The sequence below is a fragment of the Trichechus manatus genome, unplaced genomic scaffold (genome assembly GCF_000243295.1).
Source record: "Trichechus manatus latirostris isolate Lorelei unplaced genomic scaffold, TriManLat1.0 scaffold00204, whole genome shotgun sequence".
Taxonomy (NCBI): domain Eukaryota; kingdom Metazoa; phylum Chordata; class Mammalia; order Sirenia; family Trichechidae; genus Trichechus; species Trichechus manatus.
This window is the reverse complement of record NW_004444140.1, coordinates 2,532,139-2,549,940: the sequence shown is the minus strand read 5'-3', so window position 1 is coordinate 2,549,940 and position 17,802 is coordinate 2,532,139. Positions and strand designations below refer to the sequence as shown.

Genomic DNA, 17,802 nt, shown 5'->3' with positions numbered 1-17,802 from the left:
CTTCATTAAACCTGGAAATTACAAGATCCCCCTTCACGGACACCAAACCCTTCACTCAAGGTTACCCTAAACTTAGACCTTCTTGGGAGTCATAACAGCTTTGAAGGTCCTACATTCCAGAGCAACTCCAAGGCCACCTTTGTATAGAACGTGTAGAGGCAGGAGAAAAGAGTAAAGAACCCCAACACTATAAAACATAGCCACACCATTTCAATATGCTTTTCACTACAATAAAGTTGGCAAAGGCAGAAGTAATATCTTTGGTGATGATATTTTTATTCATTGCACTTTTATTTAAGATTTCTTATGTTTTTTGGGTCTTTTAAAATCATATGTGTGTGTATCAAAAATCTTCTCCTTATTTTTCTACAAAGCTTACTTTTACCTGTAAGACATCTTTCTTCTTCTTCCTATTGATCTTCATTCTATTTTCGATAGAGTTCTATTTTGAATGTCATTTGAATTTCATTCCTGTCTTCCAAATAAATAGCAACTCTATCCAACTTCATGCTTAATCAGGATTCTCTTGATTCCTATTGTCCAGTTCATGAATAAAAGTATTAAGTGACACCTCTTTAAACTCTGATCTCTTTGGAGTAATAATACATGATATATTTCTACAGATAGATGCTTAAAACTTCATAATCACCCTTTAGGAACCATAACTCCAGAAAAGAAAATACAACATCATCTACACCTTTGTTTTCCAAGCTATGTTCTACAACCTGTAGAAGAATTCCGTGGTCAAATAAATTTGGAAAATGCTGTATACTCTACAGACTCTTAAATACACACATTACCTTATTAAAAACATTTGAGAAGCCTTAGAGTAAAGTAACTTATTTTACCCAGTATTTCCAAACTTATTTTTTTCATGGAACACTTAGTAACGTTCTATAGGACATTATTTTTGGGGCATGCTGCTCTAAACAATTTCTTCCAACCTAAGTGATGGAAATGTCATGGGGACAGACAGAAAGCCCAGCTAGTTCAGCTGTATTCAATCTTTTGCTTTCCTCTTGCCTACATGGCCCAATATTCTTCAAAGAAAAGAAATTAAATTGGTCTGACACCGATAATATTTGTTTGTTCAGAAATCCGACTTGAATTGTTATACCACATCTAGGACTCCTCTGAGTGATAGCAAGTAATTTGATGATTGCTCTATTATTTTTTTTTCTCTGACATTAAATTTGCATTGACCAATTTATTTCTTCCCAAACGTGTGTGTGTGTGTGTGTGTGTGTGTGTGTGTGTGTGTGTGTGTATACCAGGCAATTTCTTAAGTGCTTTGCATACATTAATTCATTCTAAAATCACAGTTATCTTATAAGGTAGATACTATTATTATGTTCATTTTACAGATGTGAAATCTGCTAACTGCAGAGATAAAGTAACTTACCTAAACTTTACACAGCTAGTAAGGCTGATAGGGAGGACTTGAACCTAAGTGTGTCTGAATCCAAGGACTCCACATTGCTTGATATTGCTTCTCAGCTTAAAGTTCAGGGTACTATTTATTTTCACTGACTTCTTCTGTTCTCTGTTGGGGTTTGGGCTCCATTTTAACACTTGTTGGACTAAGTCAGTCTTCTCTAAAACTGTTCTCTCCCTAGATTTCTTCTCGTTATGTCTCTACCCTAAAAGACTCCTCTTTTATCCCTCCTTTAAATTTCCTGCCTCTTCTCAGCCTACACTCTTTTCCTGGGCATTCCCATCTTTTTCTACGGGTTTAGCTCTTAGTATTACTGGTTTAATCATTATCAGCAATTCTAGCCTTAATTGTCCTAATGATCCAAACTGATTTTTCCAGGTGTCTGTAAAAATCTCAAAGTCAACATGCTACAGACTGAATTCATTACCTTTCCTCCAAATCATCTTTATCTTCACTCTCTATTGAAATTCTGCTGATTTTTCAAGACCATGCCTCCATGCCAACTCTTAAGTGAAGCCTTCCTAGACTCTCACATGCAAAATTCATTGTTCCTCCCTCCCTAGATTCATTATGTGTTTATAAGTGTAGACTTACAATTGGTTATAATAATGATATGAAAATAATAAAAGCTACTATGTATTAAGCTTTCCATAAGCTTTTATACTTTCTGAAGCCCTTTAAGTGCTTTACTGCAATAAATCTTCACAACATCTCCATTGGGTGTTGCTATTATTATCCCCATTTTACAGATAAGGAAACACAGGCACAAAAAGGGGTTGTAAGTTGCCCTAAATGTCCCACAGTTAATACAAGGCAGAGCAAGATTTAAACTCAAGTCTATCTGACTACAAGAGCTAAAATGTTAGCAATTTAAGAGCAGAAACCACCTTTTATCCTTGGTCTTTATAAGTTTTTGTGGAATTAAGTATTTGTTAAATGACAAAGTAGACCTAATAACTCTGTAATGAGCAGATAGATACATTGGCCTCCTGTCTATCTTATTGTGTCTCCTGGAACATGTTGGGTTCACAGCTCAGCAGCCCTAACGCAAGAGCCTTCGGTCTCCTATAGGGAAAGACCAGCTGAGATCTCTGAGGAAATCCAAATAGGAGAAGTCTCAGTGGTACCCACAGCCCATCCAGCATCTAGAGATGGCACATTGGCAGCAGGTGTTCACAGGCTTCCCCAAGTGACATTCACTGCCTGGGTGACTTGACCATTGTCAAGACGCACAACCCTGATTCTGTCATCACAGTAAGAGGGGACCGTCCTCTTAGGGCCTTGTTTACATGAACCAAGGTTATAGGCCCAGTACATGAAACTAGAATACCAAATTCTTCATGTACAGCCACCAGTCCACACAGTCCCTCATCCAAAACCCTGGAGGCTACATGTGATTTAGAATTCAGAAGTTTAAGGACAGGTAACACAAGGCACATATATTACAGTAATACCGCCAGCAGGATATTGGGCAGCACTACTTCATCAAACATTTTAATATTTCTGTAGCAAAGATATGATCATTATCACTGAGATAAAGGAAGACTGTAAATAATAACCTCATGTCCGTTCTGTTCAGATTTTGCCACCAAATTAGTTCAGATCACATTAGGTTGTGCTGCAGGTATGTTTTGAAAAAACTTCCTATATTCAGAGTTTTTTGTTTGTTTTTAATTTTGGGATTAGGGGTAAGAGATTGGGGGTGACAATAAACTAAGAGAGAGTATAGGCTGGCGGTTATAGGCCCAAGGTCTAGAACCTGAACTCTTGGGTTCAAATCTCGTTATCCTTCCCAACTGACTAAGATGTGATCTTGGGCAAGTTACTTAACCTCTTTGTGCTTGAGTTTGCCCTATTTGTACAATAAGCCTGAGCCGAAGAGTATTGCCTCATAGTGTTGTCATGAACATTAATGGAATCAATATATGTAAGACACTTAGAACAGTGCCAGGCATGTAGTAAGCACACAATGAAGTTGTTCGTGTACAACCGCCAGTCTACAGTCCCCCATCCAAAACCTTGGGGCCACACGTGATTTGGCATGTAGTAGGCACACAATGAAGTTAGCTGCTATCATAATTTCAGAGATCTGGCTCGTGGACCATAATAGTCATCACAGCCTGATCAGCAAACTCTCCCCCTGGAAATAACAGCTATATGGGGAGACAAATTGTGTCCAAATGCCGGTTTATTCATCTGCAATATGAACCGACTGTCACGGTGTTCAGGATATTGAAGTCCTTATGACCAGTGTATTCTCTTCCTTGTAATTAAGTCTACTAGCAGAGCTAGATAATAATCAGAAGATTGCTTGGAGAGCACGAGATCAGGAAATTTAAATGACTTGAATGTTAATAACGTGAGGCTGAAACACCCTGACACATCCATCCTACAACAGAGCTGGCCTTTCTAAGGCCCCCCAGAACAGTGCACGTCTGAGAGTTTACAGGCTACTGCTCCCTCTTACTGAGACACCGCGAGGATGGCTCTGCCATCATCGGCCTCAGGATGCGCCTTTTTCTCGGTTTCCACCTTTTGATGAGCTCGTTCTTCCATTCTTCAGATATGTTAATACACTCAGTCAGGTTAATGTCACCTCTGTCAAGTCTGTCACATCCCCTCAGGTCCCAGAGCCGTTGTATTGCTGTAAGATAACTTTCACTCTCTCTGCTTGGATCATTTATAGGATGATTTCACAGTATAGTTTTGTGAAGGCAGTCTTATTTCCTTCACTTTCAAGTTCCTGGGAGACAACTCACTGTACCTCCTGTATACAACAAGCGAACCAGGGACCAGAGCTGGAAGCACACTGGAAGTATTTCCTCCTGAATACAAATGAGGTTGAGAAATGTTCACCTTAAGGAGCCCGGGCAGCACAATGGTTAAGCGCTGGGCTGCTAACCGAAAGGTTGGTGGTTCAAACACGTCAGCAGGAGGAAAGACCTGGCGATCCGCTCCCATAAAGATTACAGCCTAGGAACCCTGTAGGGCAGTTCTACTCTGTCGTACAGGGTCGCTATGAGTCAGAAACAACACCTGGCGACACCCAATGACACAAGTCGGTAACAACGGCAACTAGCAACAACAACGTTTGCCTTACTCAAGTCTTAGCTCTTCTTCAACTGGCCTTTTGGGAGTCAGAGCTCCCAATGGCCATAGTCTGCCTGTAAGAACACATCTAGTCTTCTATTTGATGAGCCTTTTTCCAGCCATCTATCACGTCAGGGGTCAATTTTCCTCTCAGTTTGAAACATGCCGAATCCTTATCCCTTCTGCTTCCCTCTTGATGAAAAGCTGCTGAACTTTCCATTGATTCTCAAAAGGAGTTACAGCTTTTAGCTGTGCATTAGTCTGTTTCTGAAGATTGGGTGTTTATTTTTGAGATCTCCATCCTGTTGACTTTCTTAAGCTTAGCTATATGCTCTCTAGCAATTTACTCAGTGGGAAAGTTAGTAAAATTGAAAAAAAAGAAAAAGAAGGTGAAAAAGAAGGAAAAAAAAAATCACACCTTACATGATTCTACTAGGTTTTCATCCCCCTAACTGTAGCAGAATTCCTTTAAAACAAATGTGGTTGAGGTAGGGGGGATTGAGTTGAAAAGAGAATAACTGCGGGTACCTATAAGCCAAACACCTTCTCATTCTTTCGGCACATGGTGGTAGAATGATGCCTTTGGCATACCCAACATGTATATGTATCTCTGACTGAAGTGACATTTCTATTTTAGAAGAAGTGATGTTACTAAAATCATACGCCATGTATTGCAGAATCTCCTGTTAAAGCTCGTGCTTACCTGTGCTTCATTTCCTCAGTGCAAGTTTAGCAATGTCTCAGTAGACAAGGAATTAGGTATTACATGCTCCAATGTTGAATTAAGGGGTCGACTTGGACAAGCACTTACTTCTCTTTGTGCCTTCGATTTCCTCTTCTGTAAAACAAAAAGGCTAAATAAGATGATTTCGTAAGTCCTTTTCAGCTCTGAATTTTTTATCACTCTTTCCAAATTAGCTAATCTGGTATCGTATCTTCCTTCCTTCATTTATTCCTTTCTATCCACCTATTATCTTCTTTATCTTTCTCAAATATTTTTGACTTTGTTGCAGAGATGGCCCTCACTGGACTCTGTCTCAATTAAAAAAAAATGACTTTCGTGTCTAATTTTCTATTTTAGTTTTGCATTATTTTCCTTAAAGAGGACTCCCAGAATTCTATACACTTTAGGCCCACAAAAATTTATTTGTCCCTGGGTGGCTTAGTAAAAGGAAAAATACAAATAAGGGCCCAAATAGGAATTAAAAAGGAAGAGTTGAGAAAAGGAGTAACAAAGAAAATAGGTCCAACATTGAATGTTGAACAGAGTTGCCCCAGTTGAGCATCAGATTTAGCTCTGAGCTTCCTGGAAGGCAAAGTGATGAGGGGACATTCTGTATGTTGCATTAACTCTTGCTTTCAGAATGCAGGAAATGTACCAGAATCTCAGAGAGAACAAAAATATCCATAATACTAAACTCTGAGAAATGTCTCATGGAACATTATGTAGGGCACAAGGTCATGCTATGATCAAAAGTGGTAGTTTCACTATGATAGAAACCTTCATGGAAACAAGCAATATATTGTTGCTCAAATATATACCTACCAGTTGCTGCCAAGTTGATTCTGACTCATGGCAACCCTCTGAGTGTCAGAGGAGAACTATGCCCCACAAGGTTTTCAATGGCTGATATTTTGGAAGTAGATTGCCAGGACTTTCTTCTAAGGCATCTCTGGGTAGACTTGAACCTCTAACCTTTAGGTTAGCAGCTGAGAGTGTGTTAACTGTTTGCACTACCAGGGCTACTATCCTGTATCAGTCATTGTCCTCGGAAGCTACTTGTCCTCTCAGAGCTCTCAGACAAACACAGAAATGATTGCTCAATTGACCAACAAGTTCTACAAAGAGCTGTGCGATCACAAGTTAGAGAATGGCTAATTCACATCAGGAAGATGCAGAATGAAGGGAAGAAATAACTTTAGAGCTTGGTTATAAAGATAAAAATAGTAGTTATGTAATCATTGTTACTGTACATGGAATGTTAAAAAACTATCCACAGGTGCCTAGACAGTTTTCCTGAGCACAATGTTTCACTCATTCTAGTGGCTCATGGGCACACTTACTGTTGAAAGATGGACTAGCATTCCCTGATTCATTCTTTACTGACCCCAGAAAAACCCACTTTTCATGAAATGAATTGTTACAGTTTATTTCTAGGCCTTCCCGTCTTATTTCCTTGAGTGTTGGAAGGATTTCTCATGAGTTACTCATATCCTTTTTAATGAATGTGATGAGTTTACTAAATTGCTTAGTTGTCTGTAGGAAACCAAAGCAAATTGTTTGAACATCACAATAAGAAACATTGGGGGGAAAAATCACATTTGATAGTATGTTGATGGACAGGTATTTTCATCTTCAGAAATATTCAAATGAGAAGTTAAAAAAAAATTTCTGAGCAATTCCCGTTTTATAACAATGGAATAGAAAGCAACTTACCTGGAAGCACCTAAAAAAAAAAAAAATGTAAGCCACAAAAATATGGAAGAGACTGAATTTTAAGCATCCAAATGTTAGGTAATAGAAAACATCTTTATGAGGAAAATAAGCTCTCATAATAGCCTTGCTGGGCGAGGATTGAACATTTCTTCCCTGCACTGGTATCCCCAAAGGAATGGAGACATTTCTGCATCTTACTAAAATATTCAATTGCAGCAAGTACTGCACCAAAGAGTCTTGAGGGTTTGCTGTCTGTTGTGCCTAGCCAGACACCCTGAGAACATTGCCTTGCATTATGCATGATCCCCTAACTCCATGATACGTTTGAAAACACGTGAAAAATCTCTTCCTGCCATCCTAACTTCCATTCCCTATGACAGATTGCAAAAGGTTAGCAGTACCTTGCAATGGAGCAAGATTTTCAATCATGGGAAAATTTGGAACTTCTGCAATTGGTACTAAAATTATGATGCTGCAGTCGTACCTCACTTGACAGAGGATTTGCAAAGGGGGAAAAAAAGATTCAGTATCAAGTCATTGTCACGCTGCAGCAAAGATAGTCTACCAAGGTGTCAGGTCAAGAATTCAGCAGTCTTTTTCAGAAATCATATTCCACTAGATTTTCAAATCTTAGGATAGAGTTTAAACATAAGTGGAAAATGTAGGTTTCCGGTTTGGGTTGATCAGTGATCAGTAATTAAAGAGAAGCACTATAAACTCTGTGTAATGAGAATCAAGAGATGTTTAAAGTGTCTAATAACTGAAAATAAGATTCCATTCCTTCCAGAGTTTTTTCCTTTTTTTTATTTTTTAAATCATAGTGAGCTTTAATTCCTCCTTCTTTCTTTCCCACTAAAAAATAGGAAAACAACTCTTGGGTTTAAAGAACACAAAACTAGAACTTGCTGAGCAAATTACAAAGATTGGTTAAAAAATAAGCAGAGGACAGTTGTTCAAAGATAAACACTAAAATAGAAGCTTAATGATTCCTACAGTTACCACCTGTTAGTGCACTCCAGCAATACAAAGAACAAGTCTGCACAACTCATTAACAACTATCATTTATTGAAAGCGTACCATGTGTCAGACATTTTTATAGATCGTCTCATTCAATCCTCACAGTAACCCTATGTGGTAGATATTATTAGTGCCTGTTCAGATGAGGAAACAAGTGTAAAAAAGCTAAGTAACTTGTCTGAAATCACCCAGCTAGTCAGTATCAAAGCGGGAGTCTAACTCAGGTCTGTCTGAGTGCCATCCTGTGCTCTCACCCACACGACTACCCAAATTCACTGGAAAGGCTATAAGTCTCTGACTTTAGATTAGCAATATCTGTCGTGGTGTTGCTTAATGAACCAGCTATAATAATAATAGTAATCATAGCAAAGATGGATATAACGCATTTTACATGCCAAGCAATGCTCTAAGTCCTTTACGTGTAGCAGTTTATGTAATCCTCACAACAACCCTAAGACATAGGAAACTGAGCCACTGAGAGATTGAGCAACTTGCCCAAGGTCACATAGTGAGTGTCACACACTTACAGCCAAGCTTCAAACCCAGACAGCCTGGCTCCTCCTCTTGGACCCAGCACTGTACTGCCTGGCTAGGAGTTTTAATCTGGATACAGACTGAATTCATGTCCACGTTTATGCCAAGTCCAGCACATTCTGAAATGGTTCTACCACCTCTCATAACTTGTGAATTAAAGTGAAAGCTGAAAAATCGATGAAGTCCCTGATCAATATGAACAACCTAATGTATTCTGGAATTATTCTGCTCAAGTAGGTTTCTATTAGAGAGTTTAATTCACATGCTTGACAAATAAAGGAGGAATAAAAATGATGGTTATATGAAATTAATCAAATAAAGTCCCAAAATGATTTGCAACAGCTAATGCATGCATCTCATAACCCATTAAAAAAATATCTATTGCTTATGTGGATGTATTTGCTCAAGGTCACACAGTGTATATTTTCTATTCTGTGCCCAGAACACAAGCCTAGCTCAGTATCTTCTTTTAAACCACATACAAGTGTTCATTGACCTATAGGCAAGCACAAAATAGTTGATGTCACATGGCTGTTTTGGAAAAGCTGTTTAAGTTAAAATTGTTAGCTTCTGATGAACCTACAAGTTCTAGAATGAAAAGAAAAAAAAAAAAATTTCTGTGCCAATTTCCTGATGGTCTGAATGTAATCAAGAGTTAAGTTTCCATGTTTGTTACAGTAAGTTAAATATGTCTAGTCATGTACTAATAAACAGCTAACAGCTTTTCTTTATTGTTTTCTTTCTCTGCAGGTATCCCCAGTATTTCCAGTATTGGTAGTAAGTAAAAAAATAACCAAACCAAGTCTAGACTAGCTTTGCTTTCCTGTTCAGCTCCTCAGATCTATTTTCTCAGTGTCCATTTCTGATGTAAGAGAGTATTCTCTTTGCGAATTGAAATTTTGTCAGTTTTCTGCAGAGATGTGGTGTGCGCCTAGATAAAATAGTTGTACCTTCTTCCTCTGTGGTCTTGGCGGAGCCACAGCTTTCCTGACTACATTTGATCAACGAAGGCTACCTGTACAGAAGTGCAGTTACTCAGGAAACCAAAGCTCATTTAACAAAAATACAAAGAGTCCTATTTATCCATACTTAGTAACCAACAAACAAATTGAACTCTCTCCATAGGACTGAATATGGATTTCTGACATAATTTAGAAAAGCAGAGAATGAACGCCAATGAATGCCTTGGGCATATTTATTAGAACCCAAGGAAAACACCATGAAACCAGGGAGAAAAAATATCATTAATATATTAAACTCAGTTTTGTGATGGCCTGAAAGATGCAGATTTGTGATCATTATTCTTTCTGGTTGAAGGAAGGAAAAAGTAATCAGTACTTCATTTCTCCCCACTAAAATACAGTGATGCATGTCTTTTTGACAACTTAGGTTACAATTTGGTAGAGAAAGGTATAAAAATACATGCAGAATTTAATAGAGTACTGGAAACTGTTGTGAGAAAACTTTTAGTAGGAATATAAACAACCAAAAGAGAAATCACTCTTCAACAGTCTATCACCCCCAAATTTTCTGAATTACCAATGCAAAGAATATTCTTCCAGCTATCATAGGAGTATCGGACGGCAGCCCCCTCCTCACCTATGAGAGAATGATACCCTAGCACCAAGACTGAAATGCTTATTAAGAACATGCCCAATAGCCTTTCAGAGCAGAACATGCATATTTTTATGTATTGTGCCCTTTATCTCCAATGGCTAAAACCTTCAAACAACTGCTGAATAACTGATTAGAAATAAAGTACTAGAGAAGTCGAGATAATGCACTAGAAATGAACGGAAGAATCTCCGCTGTGGCCTAAGGCAACACAAGCTTTCGTCCTAGGGGCTGTGCCACACAGTGATGGCAGTGTAAAGAGCAGCAGTTGAAGAATTGCAGTACCCAACATCCATCTAAAAAGCAATACTCTGATAATTTGGATAAAACAGCTTCTCGCTTCTTATAAATGCACAGTCAGGTCTTCCGATTTATAAATCAGCCCTGTTTACTTAAGCTTGTGAATGGGCCCAGACACTGATTTGTTAAGCACTAGATGTGTTAAATGCTATGAAAATCGGCCGCTTTGTAAATAGAAGTTGTGTTCCACATCCGGTTAGTTATCAGCCTAATGCTACAGCAGCCTCTTTGTGATCTTGTTGAAACAGCATCAGTGATAGAAACTTGCAGATGAAAACCTTCAGCTTTAATAGTCTAATTTTTCTGCCATTTGCCTAACTGTATCTATACCCCACAATCTGCTCCTTTCAGGCCTTGACAATGGCATTTGCACATGCATTTCAGAACAAAAGGGAACCAAAGAGAAGCAAGCTGAGAGAGATGATTGAGGCTGCTCTGGTGATCTGGCCTGCCACAAGTCTCAGAAATGGATAGATGGAAAAGTAGTTCTTTGGCGTTGGGGTGTGTTTCTGTTCCGAGTGTCAGCTGTGTGTTGCATGGACGCTCTGACTGTACTGCTCACTCGACATCTCATCCGGCCGTCTCCACCACATTCCCCATCTCTGAGCATCAGCAGATGTTGACCTTTTACACATTTAATCGGGAAATTCCAGTTTTGTTTTGCTTGTTTTTATTTTGAAATCAGTGGTGACCTGAAAGGATGCTTTGTTTTGCCTTTGGAAAATGTATTAACCGTTATTATCAAGAACCTAGGGAAATTTAGCTCCTAATAACTAACAAAAACCACGAACAAAAAGTGATAGTTTGTATGCCTTCAATATGCCTCTGGTTTCTCTGCTTGGAGCGCAATGGGTGTTTCCTCAGAGTCCAAGCAAACAGGATATAAGAGCTTCCAGGGGTCACTCACATCGCACGTGACTAGCTTGCCTATTGCCTGGCTTTGAGGTAAAGAGATCTACAGTAAGACCATCAAACATGATTGTATCTCCTAGGCTGCTTCAATGGCACTTGCACTTCCTTCTTCATGGGCTCAGAAGGTGCTTGTTGTGTGCACTGGTGGATTCCTTTCCTCTCAAAGGGCAAGAATTCACATGCAGATGACTCACTGCCTTTTCTAGAGAGCACAGGAATGGGGTTTTCGAGGTGCAAGCCAGAGAAGAGGGAGCTGCTTGGATTTTAACTAAGTTGGGATGTTTGACAGGGCTGTTCCCTTTACCCCAAAGAAGGAATCCATGAACTAATTCCACCAAGAATACAAGGAAGATACCATTGTAAACAGATGTAATACCCATGAGTCTCTGATCATCAAAGCGTTATCTCAAGGAAAATAAATGATGTATACTATCGATGTAAATTATTGATGTATGTAACCATAAATTCACATACATATGCTGTAGCAGAAATGACTGTAGGTCTTGGAGTCCTGAGAGATTTCAGTGTAGATCTCAAATTGTCAGTACCTGCATTAAGGTTCAAATGCATGGACAGAATGGTCATCCTTTCCGATCATCTGCTAAAAATGTTTTTGAAACACATTTCCCGTTAAGGTCATTTGTACCTGCTGTTGTCTATTTATTAGAAAATAAGTCTCCCAGCCATCCCAAGGGTACTTGATTTAAAACTTGATTATTTTGATGTGCTTTGGCCATAGCTGAAAAAATACTGGTGATATTGTCAGCAATTAATGAACCCCAAAATAGATCTGTGGCCATTTGAACCTTAGAATCTGTGTGTTTACTTCACTGGCGGTGGTAGTAATTCATTCAGCTTTAATTTTTTTTAATAAAATGCATCATGCATTTTAAACTAAACATTCGCAATTTTATCTAAGTGAACATTTGTTGATGCTGATGACCCAAACTGATAGTTGGTTCCGTGTGGGTGTTTTTGTTAAAGTGATAAACTAATCATTATATTCTAACATATATTATCTGATCCTTAGTCCTGAAAATCAAGTACTTTCACTAATTATGTTAAACGGTGTATTATGAAGAGCCTAATTAGACCAGCAAGGACTGGCCTGATGTGCAAATAGCTTTGTGGAGGTGATTGTCGCCTCTTAACAAAGCAGGTGACAGATATGTCAGAGGTAGAGGTAGACCAGCCACTGAAATAAAAGATTATATCTAGGGAGATCTTTTCTGAAAATTTGGAATGTTTAAACAAATAGAAATATTTCTTAGAATAGCAACAAAAGGGAAAAGAGACGTAAGCATTATGTGAACGTAGCTATATATTATTTCCTTAAATTACTTTCAAATGACTGACGTGATGGTATGACACGCATAGAATTATTAATGAAGGTATTTGGTTGCCCCCTCCCCAAGCCCCTGAACTTATTCAATTGGAAACAATAGTTCACTTAAGGGAAATGTTCTATTTCCCTGTGTTCTTTTATAATGAATGTTGGCTTCATCACAAAGTTAAAAATTCATCTCTAATTTGATTTAATTGACAGGACTATTAAACAAGGGAAGCGCTACCTGCAGGGATCCATCAGCCTGTTGAGAAAGCCCAGAGATGTTTTCATACTTGAAAACATTCGATGCCAGTTGGAGACCTTGTAAAAATTGTTTTCCATACAGCATCCAAATATTTTTATTCAGTATCAATTTACCATAGAAACCTGGATCTTGAGGAAAATCACAAGGTTCGTCATTTTACCACCCAAGTGTTATTAGTAATCGTGTTCATGCTATCCAGAGAACTGAAGTGTTTGTTTGTTTTTTCCCTTTGCTTTAATACTTCTAAATCCCCCAAATATAAGTTTCAATTTGAGTTGCCCTTTAACTAATTAGATTTTATACAATAAGAGGAAAAAAATATCAGGCTAGTGTAGCAATATGGCAAATTGCATGGTGTGCTATATTAATTTTGAACTGTTTGTTAATGTTCTAGAATGTCCTAAGCTAAGGTCCTAGGTGAAATGCCTTTGGGAATCTGTTATATCATGTACCCAGTATCCTCATCACAGATCCATTTCATATTTGTGTAACTAGCATTTCACATTCATGAAACCTTTGTGGTTATTCTAAAGTTGAATGAACATTAGGACAGCTGCCTCTTTAATCCTGAAGAACAAATCAAATATTTTAATGGGAGAGAGGGAAAGAATCTCCTATTTGAAAAGATTTTTAAAATATATGTATTCCAAGAGAAGTTTAGCAATCTTTGTTGACAATTATCCACCTTGAACGAATTGACTTTTTCATGTATTAACCTTTTCCCAGTTGCGTTAGAATGTCAAGCCACTTTTTAAGTGTGAGCTGATATCTGTGCCTTTGCTAGTTATCTCTTTGTGGGGGCATCTAGGAAATCCTAACTTAAACCAAGATTTGCCAAGATTGCCAAAAGGTCCTATGATGAAACTTCAAACATGTAACTGAACTCCTCCACTACAGCTGTCACCCCAAGTCTGTGAGCATCACTGGAATCTTCTGGGAAGACCTGGAATATCAATGGAGAGCAGTCCAACTCACCCCTTCACTTGCTGGGAAGAGTAAGGCAGACTTTTCTGCTTGGAATTTTAGGAAGATGTTCCCATGTGTCAACAGAATTAATTCCAGTTTATAAATGGTGACTCAGAGGCTCAGTGTGGCCAAGTAACTTGCCCAAAATCACAAGGCCAGGAAGGCCTAAGTGACTCCAAAGGCTACGCTCATAACATTACACCAAATGGAAGTGATTGGAAAAGAAAAATTCTAGATTTGTTGACTCCTACCCCAGAATCTCTCTAGTCCATTACACTGTACCTCAGAAGACCTATTGGTCCCTGAATTGATCCGTTTCTACACAGGAAACTGTACTGTCCTAGAGAAAAATAAAAGTTCATATTCTGGTACCTCACTGTGTTAGCAAATAGAAACCTTACAAGCACAGTCTTGTAAAGGGGGTGGGGGATTGTGAGCCTCCTCCAATCAAAAGATACCCCCCCATGTAGAATGCATCTTTCCTCTAGCACCAAATGTCCCCAGTATACTGGGGGAAGGAGGAAATATAAAGATGTTAGATATTATAAGACATGAAATAGTTCATGAAATTAGCTTTGCAGATTGTGAAGCATGGTTGAACATATTCTATGACAGTAAAAATCCAATTTTTTTTCTTTATTGAGATGAATGTTTGCCCCAAAATAAAATTTGGTATGCAGCCTCAAGGAAAGACCTACCTAGTGGTCATGAAACTGTCTCTTCTTCAACCAGTTTAATGATGCTGTGTTTCTGAGAGCAGACAGCTAGCTGTGAAGATTGTAGGATTACCTCAAAGAGATTTCTTCTGGAGAGCTTTCAGGTTTTCTGTAGATTCCGTTCTAGGCACTAATAATGCTGTTGCCAGATTCTCTGAGGAACCACAGCAGTAACTGTATATGCCCAAAGAGATCCAGTGATTTTATCTCCACCTGATATTCTCCTCATATGCCCCGGGAAGAAGGATGCTCACTAACATCCTCTCACCAGTGGCTTTTCATATTCAAGGCACCCTGTTTCTTATCACATCTTAGAACCAATATGAAAAAAATTAGTGTTGTTAGGAACTTAAAGAGCAACTCATTCAGCTTCATAATTTTATAGATAAAGAAACTGAGGCTTAAACAAATTGTCTAAATCATATGGATTGTTGTCGAGACAGGATTCCAGCTCAGTGTACAATCTCCAGATCAGGACTCTTTTCATTCTGCCATGGCATTAGAATTTGCCAGCTTATTTCATCAACTTACTGAAGTATGAGTTACTTCATGGTAGACTATTCTAGAAGAAAGATTCAGTAAGCTTTCCTTTTGATGGGAAAGGATGGTCACATTTTACTCTCTCCTTACAGGCTGTCCACAGAGTGAATTGAAAGCTCCCTAATATTCATGCTTAGGGAATGCCATGTATGATAGAACACAACTAAATATTCTAAAGCAACCCTGCCTCTACAGCTTTCTTGATATAAATAAAATGTCTTTAGCTTTCTGTTTCAAGCTTGCCTTTCAGCTTGATTCACTATGGCATCAGCAATAGACAGTTAGGTTTAGCAATTCTAACATAGCTTTCTCCAACATACAGTGCAGAGAGCTTTCCTTGGGACTCAAGGGAGAAAAACTTTCTTCTAAAGCCTCATTTCTATAACTAGAATCTCAGTCAATTTTTTCTGAATCATAAAAACGGATTTCAAGTGCCACAACCAAATCATCACATTAACAGCTCTCTGTTCTCTTTGTAATGAAAAAATAATAATTTGGAAAAGATATGTATTTGATTCATATTCTAAGCTGGTGTGCTTCTAAACTGAAAGCAACTTAGAAATTAATATTTTTGCTGATTTTAATCTATTTAAAAATATTTCCAACAGAATCTTTCCACAGTATCTCAAAATAATTGTAGTTGTAATTAATTAGTATTGACTGCTGTAGGCCCTGGAAGTGGACTATTCCCTAAAGTGAGCTGTATCTTAACTGAGGTTTTTTACATGTCAGAATCGCTTGCAACTGAGCTTGCAAACAATGGCGAAAGCACATGCTTTTCCCTTCTTCGTGTCAGGAAGAACTATTTATACTGCAATAGTCAGAGTTTTATTACAATAGCAAACACAAATAGAATAATAAGATCTAACATTTATTGAATGCTCACTACAATGCCAAACAAATATTAACTCATTCAATCTTGACAACCACCAGCAGGTCTTTAGCCCCATTGTACAGATGAGAAAGCTCAGGCATAGAGATGTTAAGGGAAATGGTCCAAGTGATAGAACTGAGATTCAAACCCAACCTGAGCACTTATTTACATGTGTTGTTGTTGTCGTTAGGTGCCGTCCAGTCAATTTCGACTCATAGTAACCCCATGTCTCAGAGTAGAACTGTCCCATAGGGTTTTCTAGGCTGTAATCTTTACAGAAGCAGATCTCCAGGTATTTCTCCTGCAGAGCTACTGGGTGAGTTCAAACAGCTTTTGGTTAGCAGCCAAGCACTTAACTGGCATGCCACAAGGACTCCTTATTTACAAGAACAACCAAACCAAATCCGTTGCCATTGATTTGATGCCAACTCATATCAACCCTATAGGACAGAGTAGAACTGTCCCATAGGGTTTCCAAGGCTGTAAATCTTTATGGAAGCAGACTGCCACATCTTTCTCCTGCTGAGCAGCTGGTGGGCCTGAACCACTGACCTTTCAGCTAGCTTAACCACTGTGCCACTGGGTCCTCTATTTATGTGTACCATCGGTTAAATTAATTTCCCCTAAGTAGATCATTTTCCAGGTTCCTCATAGATAAAATTGAAAATTTATCAGTGACAATGGGATGATAGTATCCAATGGGCATATCAGATATTCTGTTTATTTTTAAAGGGAGCCTTTGTAGGGTATGTGGTTATGAACTCCATACTCCCAGAAACATAAAGTTTGGAATTCAGGTGAAGAGATCATTAAGACAAGTTCAGTCCAGTTTGCCAGATGTATGGGACCAGAATCTCTTAGGAGAAAAGATTTCCATAAATGGCAATTCCTGAATGATTAGCCATCTAAGATCCCATTGGAAGCACATGGTGATCCCTCCCCCATAATTTCTCCACTCCAGTTTGGAGTTTCACTGTGAGAATTGAAAGGTCCATAATTAAGGCATGCAGCAATGATTTTCTCTTCACACAAGGAATCCCTAAAACCCTAGATTCTCCAAGGGCAAATGCCTCATCCCGGCAGAATGCATTCCGTACAAGGCCATGAGATAACTATTAGAGTCACAGAATGTGAGAACTAAGAGAAAATTTAGAGATCTCTTATTCCAGCAACTTTCCTTTACAGATAAGGAAACTGAGGTCCAGAGAAGTTAGCAGCCACAGAGCTCATCAGTGGCAGAACTGGGACCAGACCCTTGTCTTCTGACTCCCCTTGTCCTTTGCATTACAACAGACTACCATTCTGAGACCTTCACATTGACCCCAAGACTTTTCTTAGTTGACTCATGAAATAATAAAATTAATAAATTCTGCAACCATTCACCCAAAAGGCAGTGCAAATATTTTTGATATATTTGCAATTTTTTTTTCGATTTGGAATTTATAACTACTTGAAACAAGTGGCCCACTGGTGCAGAATTCTTAGAGACTTCTTGTTATGCACAGACTTTCATTGGAATTGAGTGTGATAACACAGAATTTGTCTCAATTATATTATTAATATAGCCTTCAAAGTGCCTAATTATGTCTTGGAATTAAACATTTATTAGTAATATTTGCTAAGTATTTACTACATGCAGGATCTTAGAATAGCCTGAGTAACCAAAGAGTAACTGGCTATTGTTGTTTTCTTACTTGGCCTTGCAATTATAAAACACAATACAGTTTAAGAAAATTAAGATGAAATGTTAAATTAAAAATCTCATGATGACTAAA

At 38.4% G+C, this 17,802-nt stretch overlaps 1 protein-coding gene across 5 annotated transcripts in view; it reads left to right on the top strand.

Moving 5' to 3' along the window:
* Positions 1 to 17,802, top strand: part of NTNG1 (netrin G1) — a 424,060-nt gene that overhangs the window by 330,937 nt on the left and 75,321 nt on the right. For all 5 annotated transcript variants that reach the window (XM_012558986.2, XM_023742209.1, XM_023742210.1 and 2 more), the window contains one exon: positions 9,264 to 9,290. In XM_012558986.2, the coding sequence (XP_012414440.1) occupies positions 9,264 to 9,290 (27 nt within the window). The remainder of the gene's footprint in view (positions 1 to 9,263; positions 9,291 to 17,802) is intronic.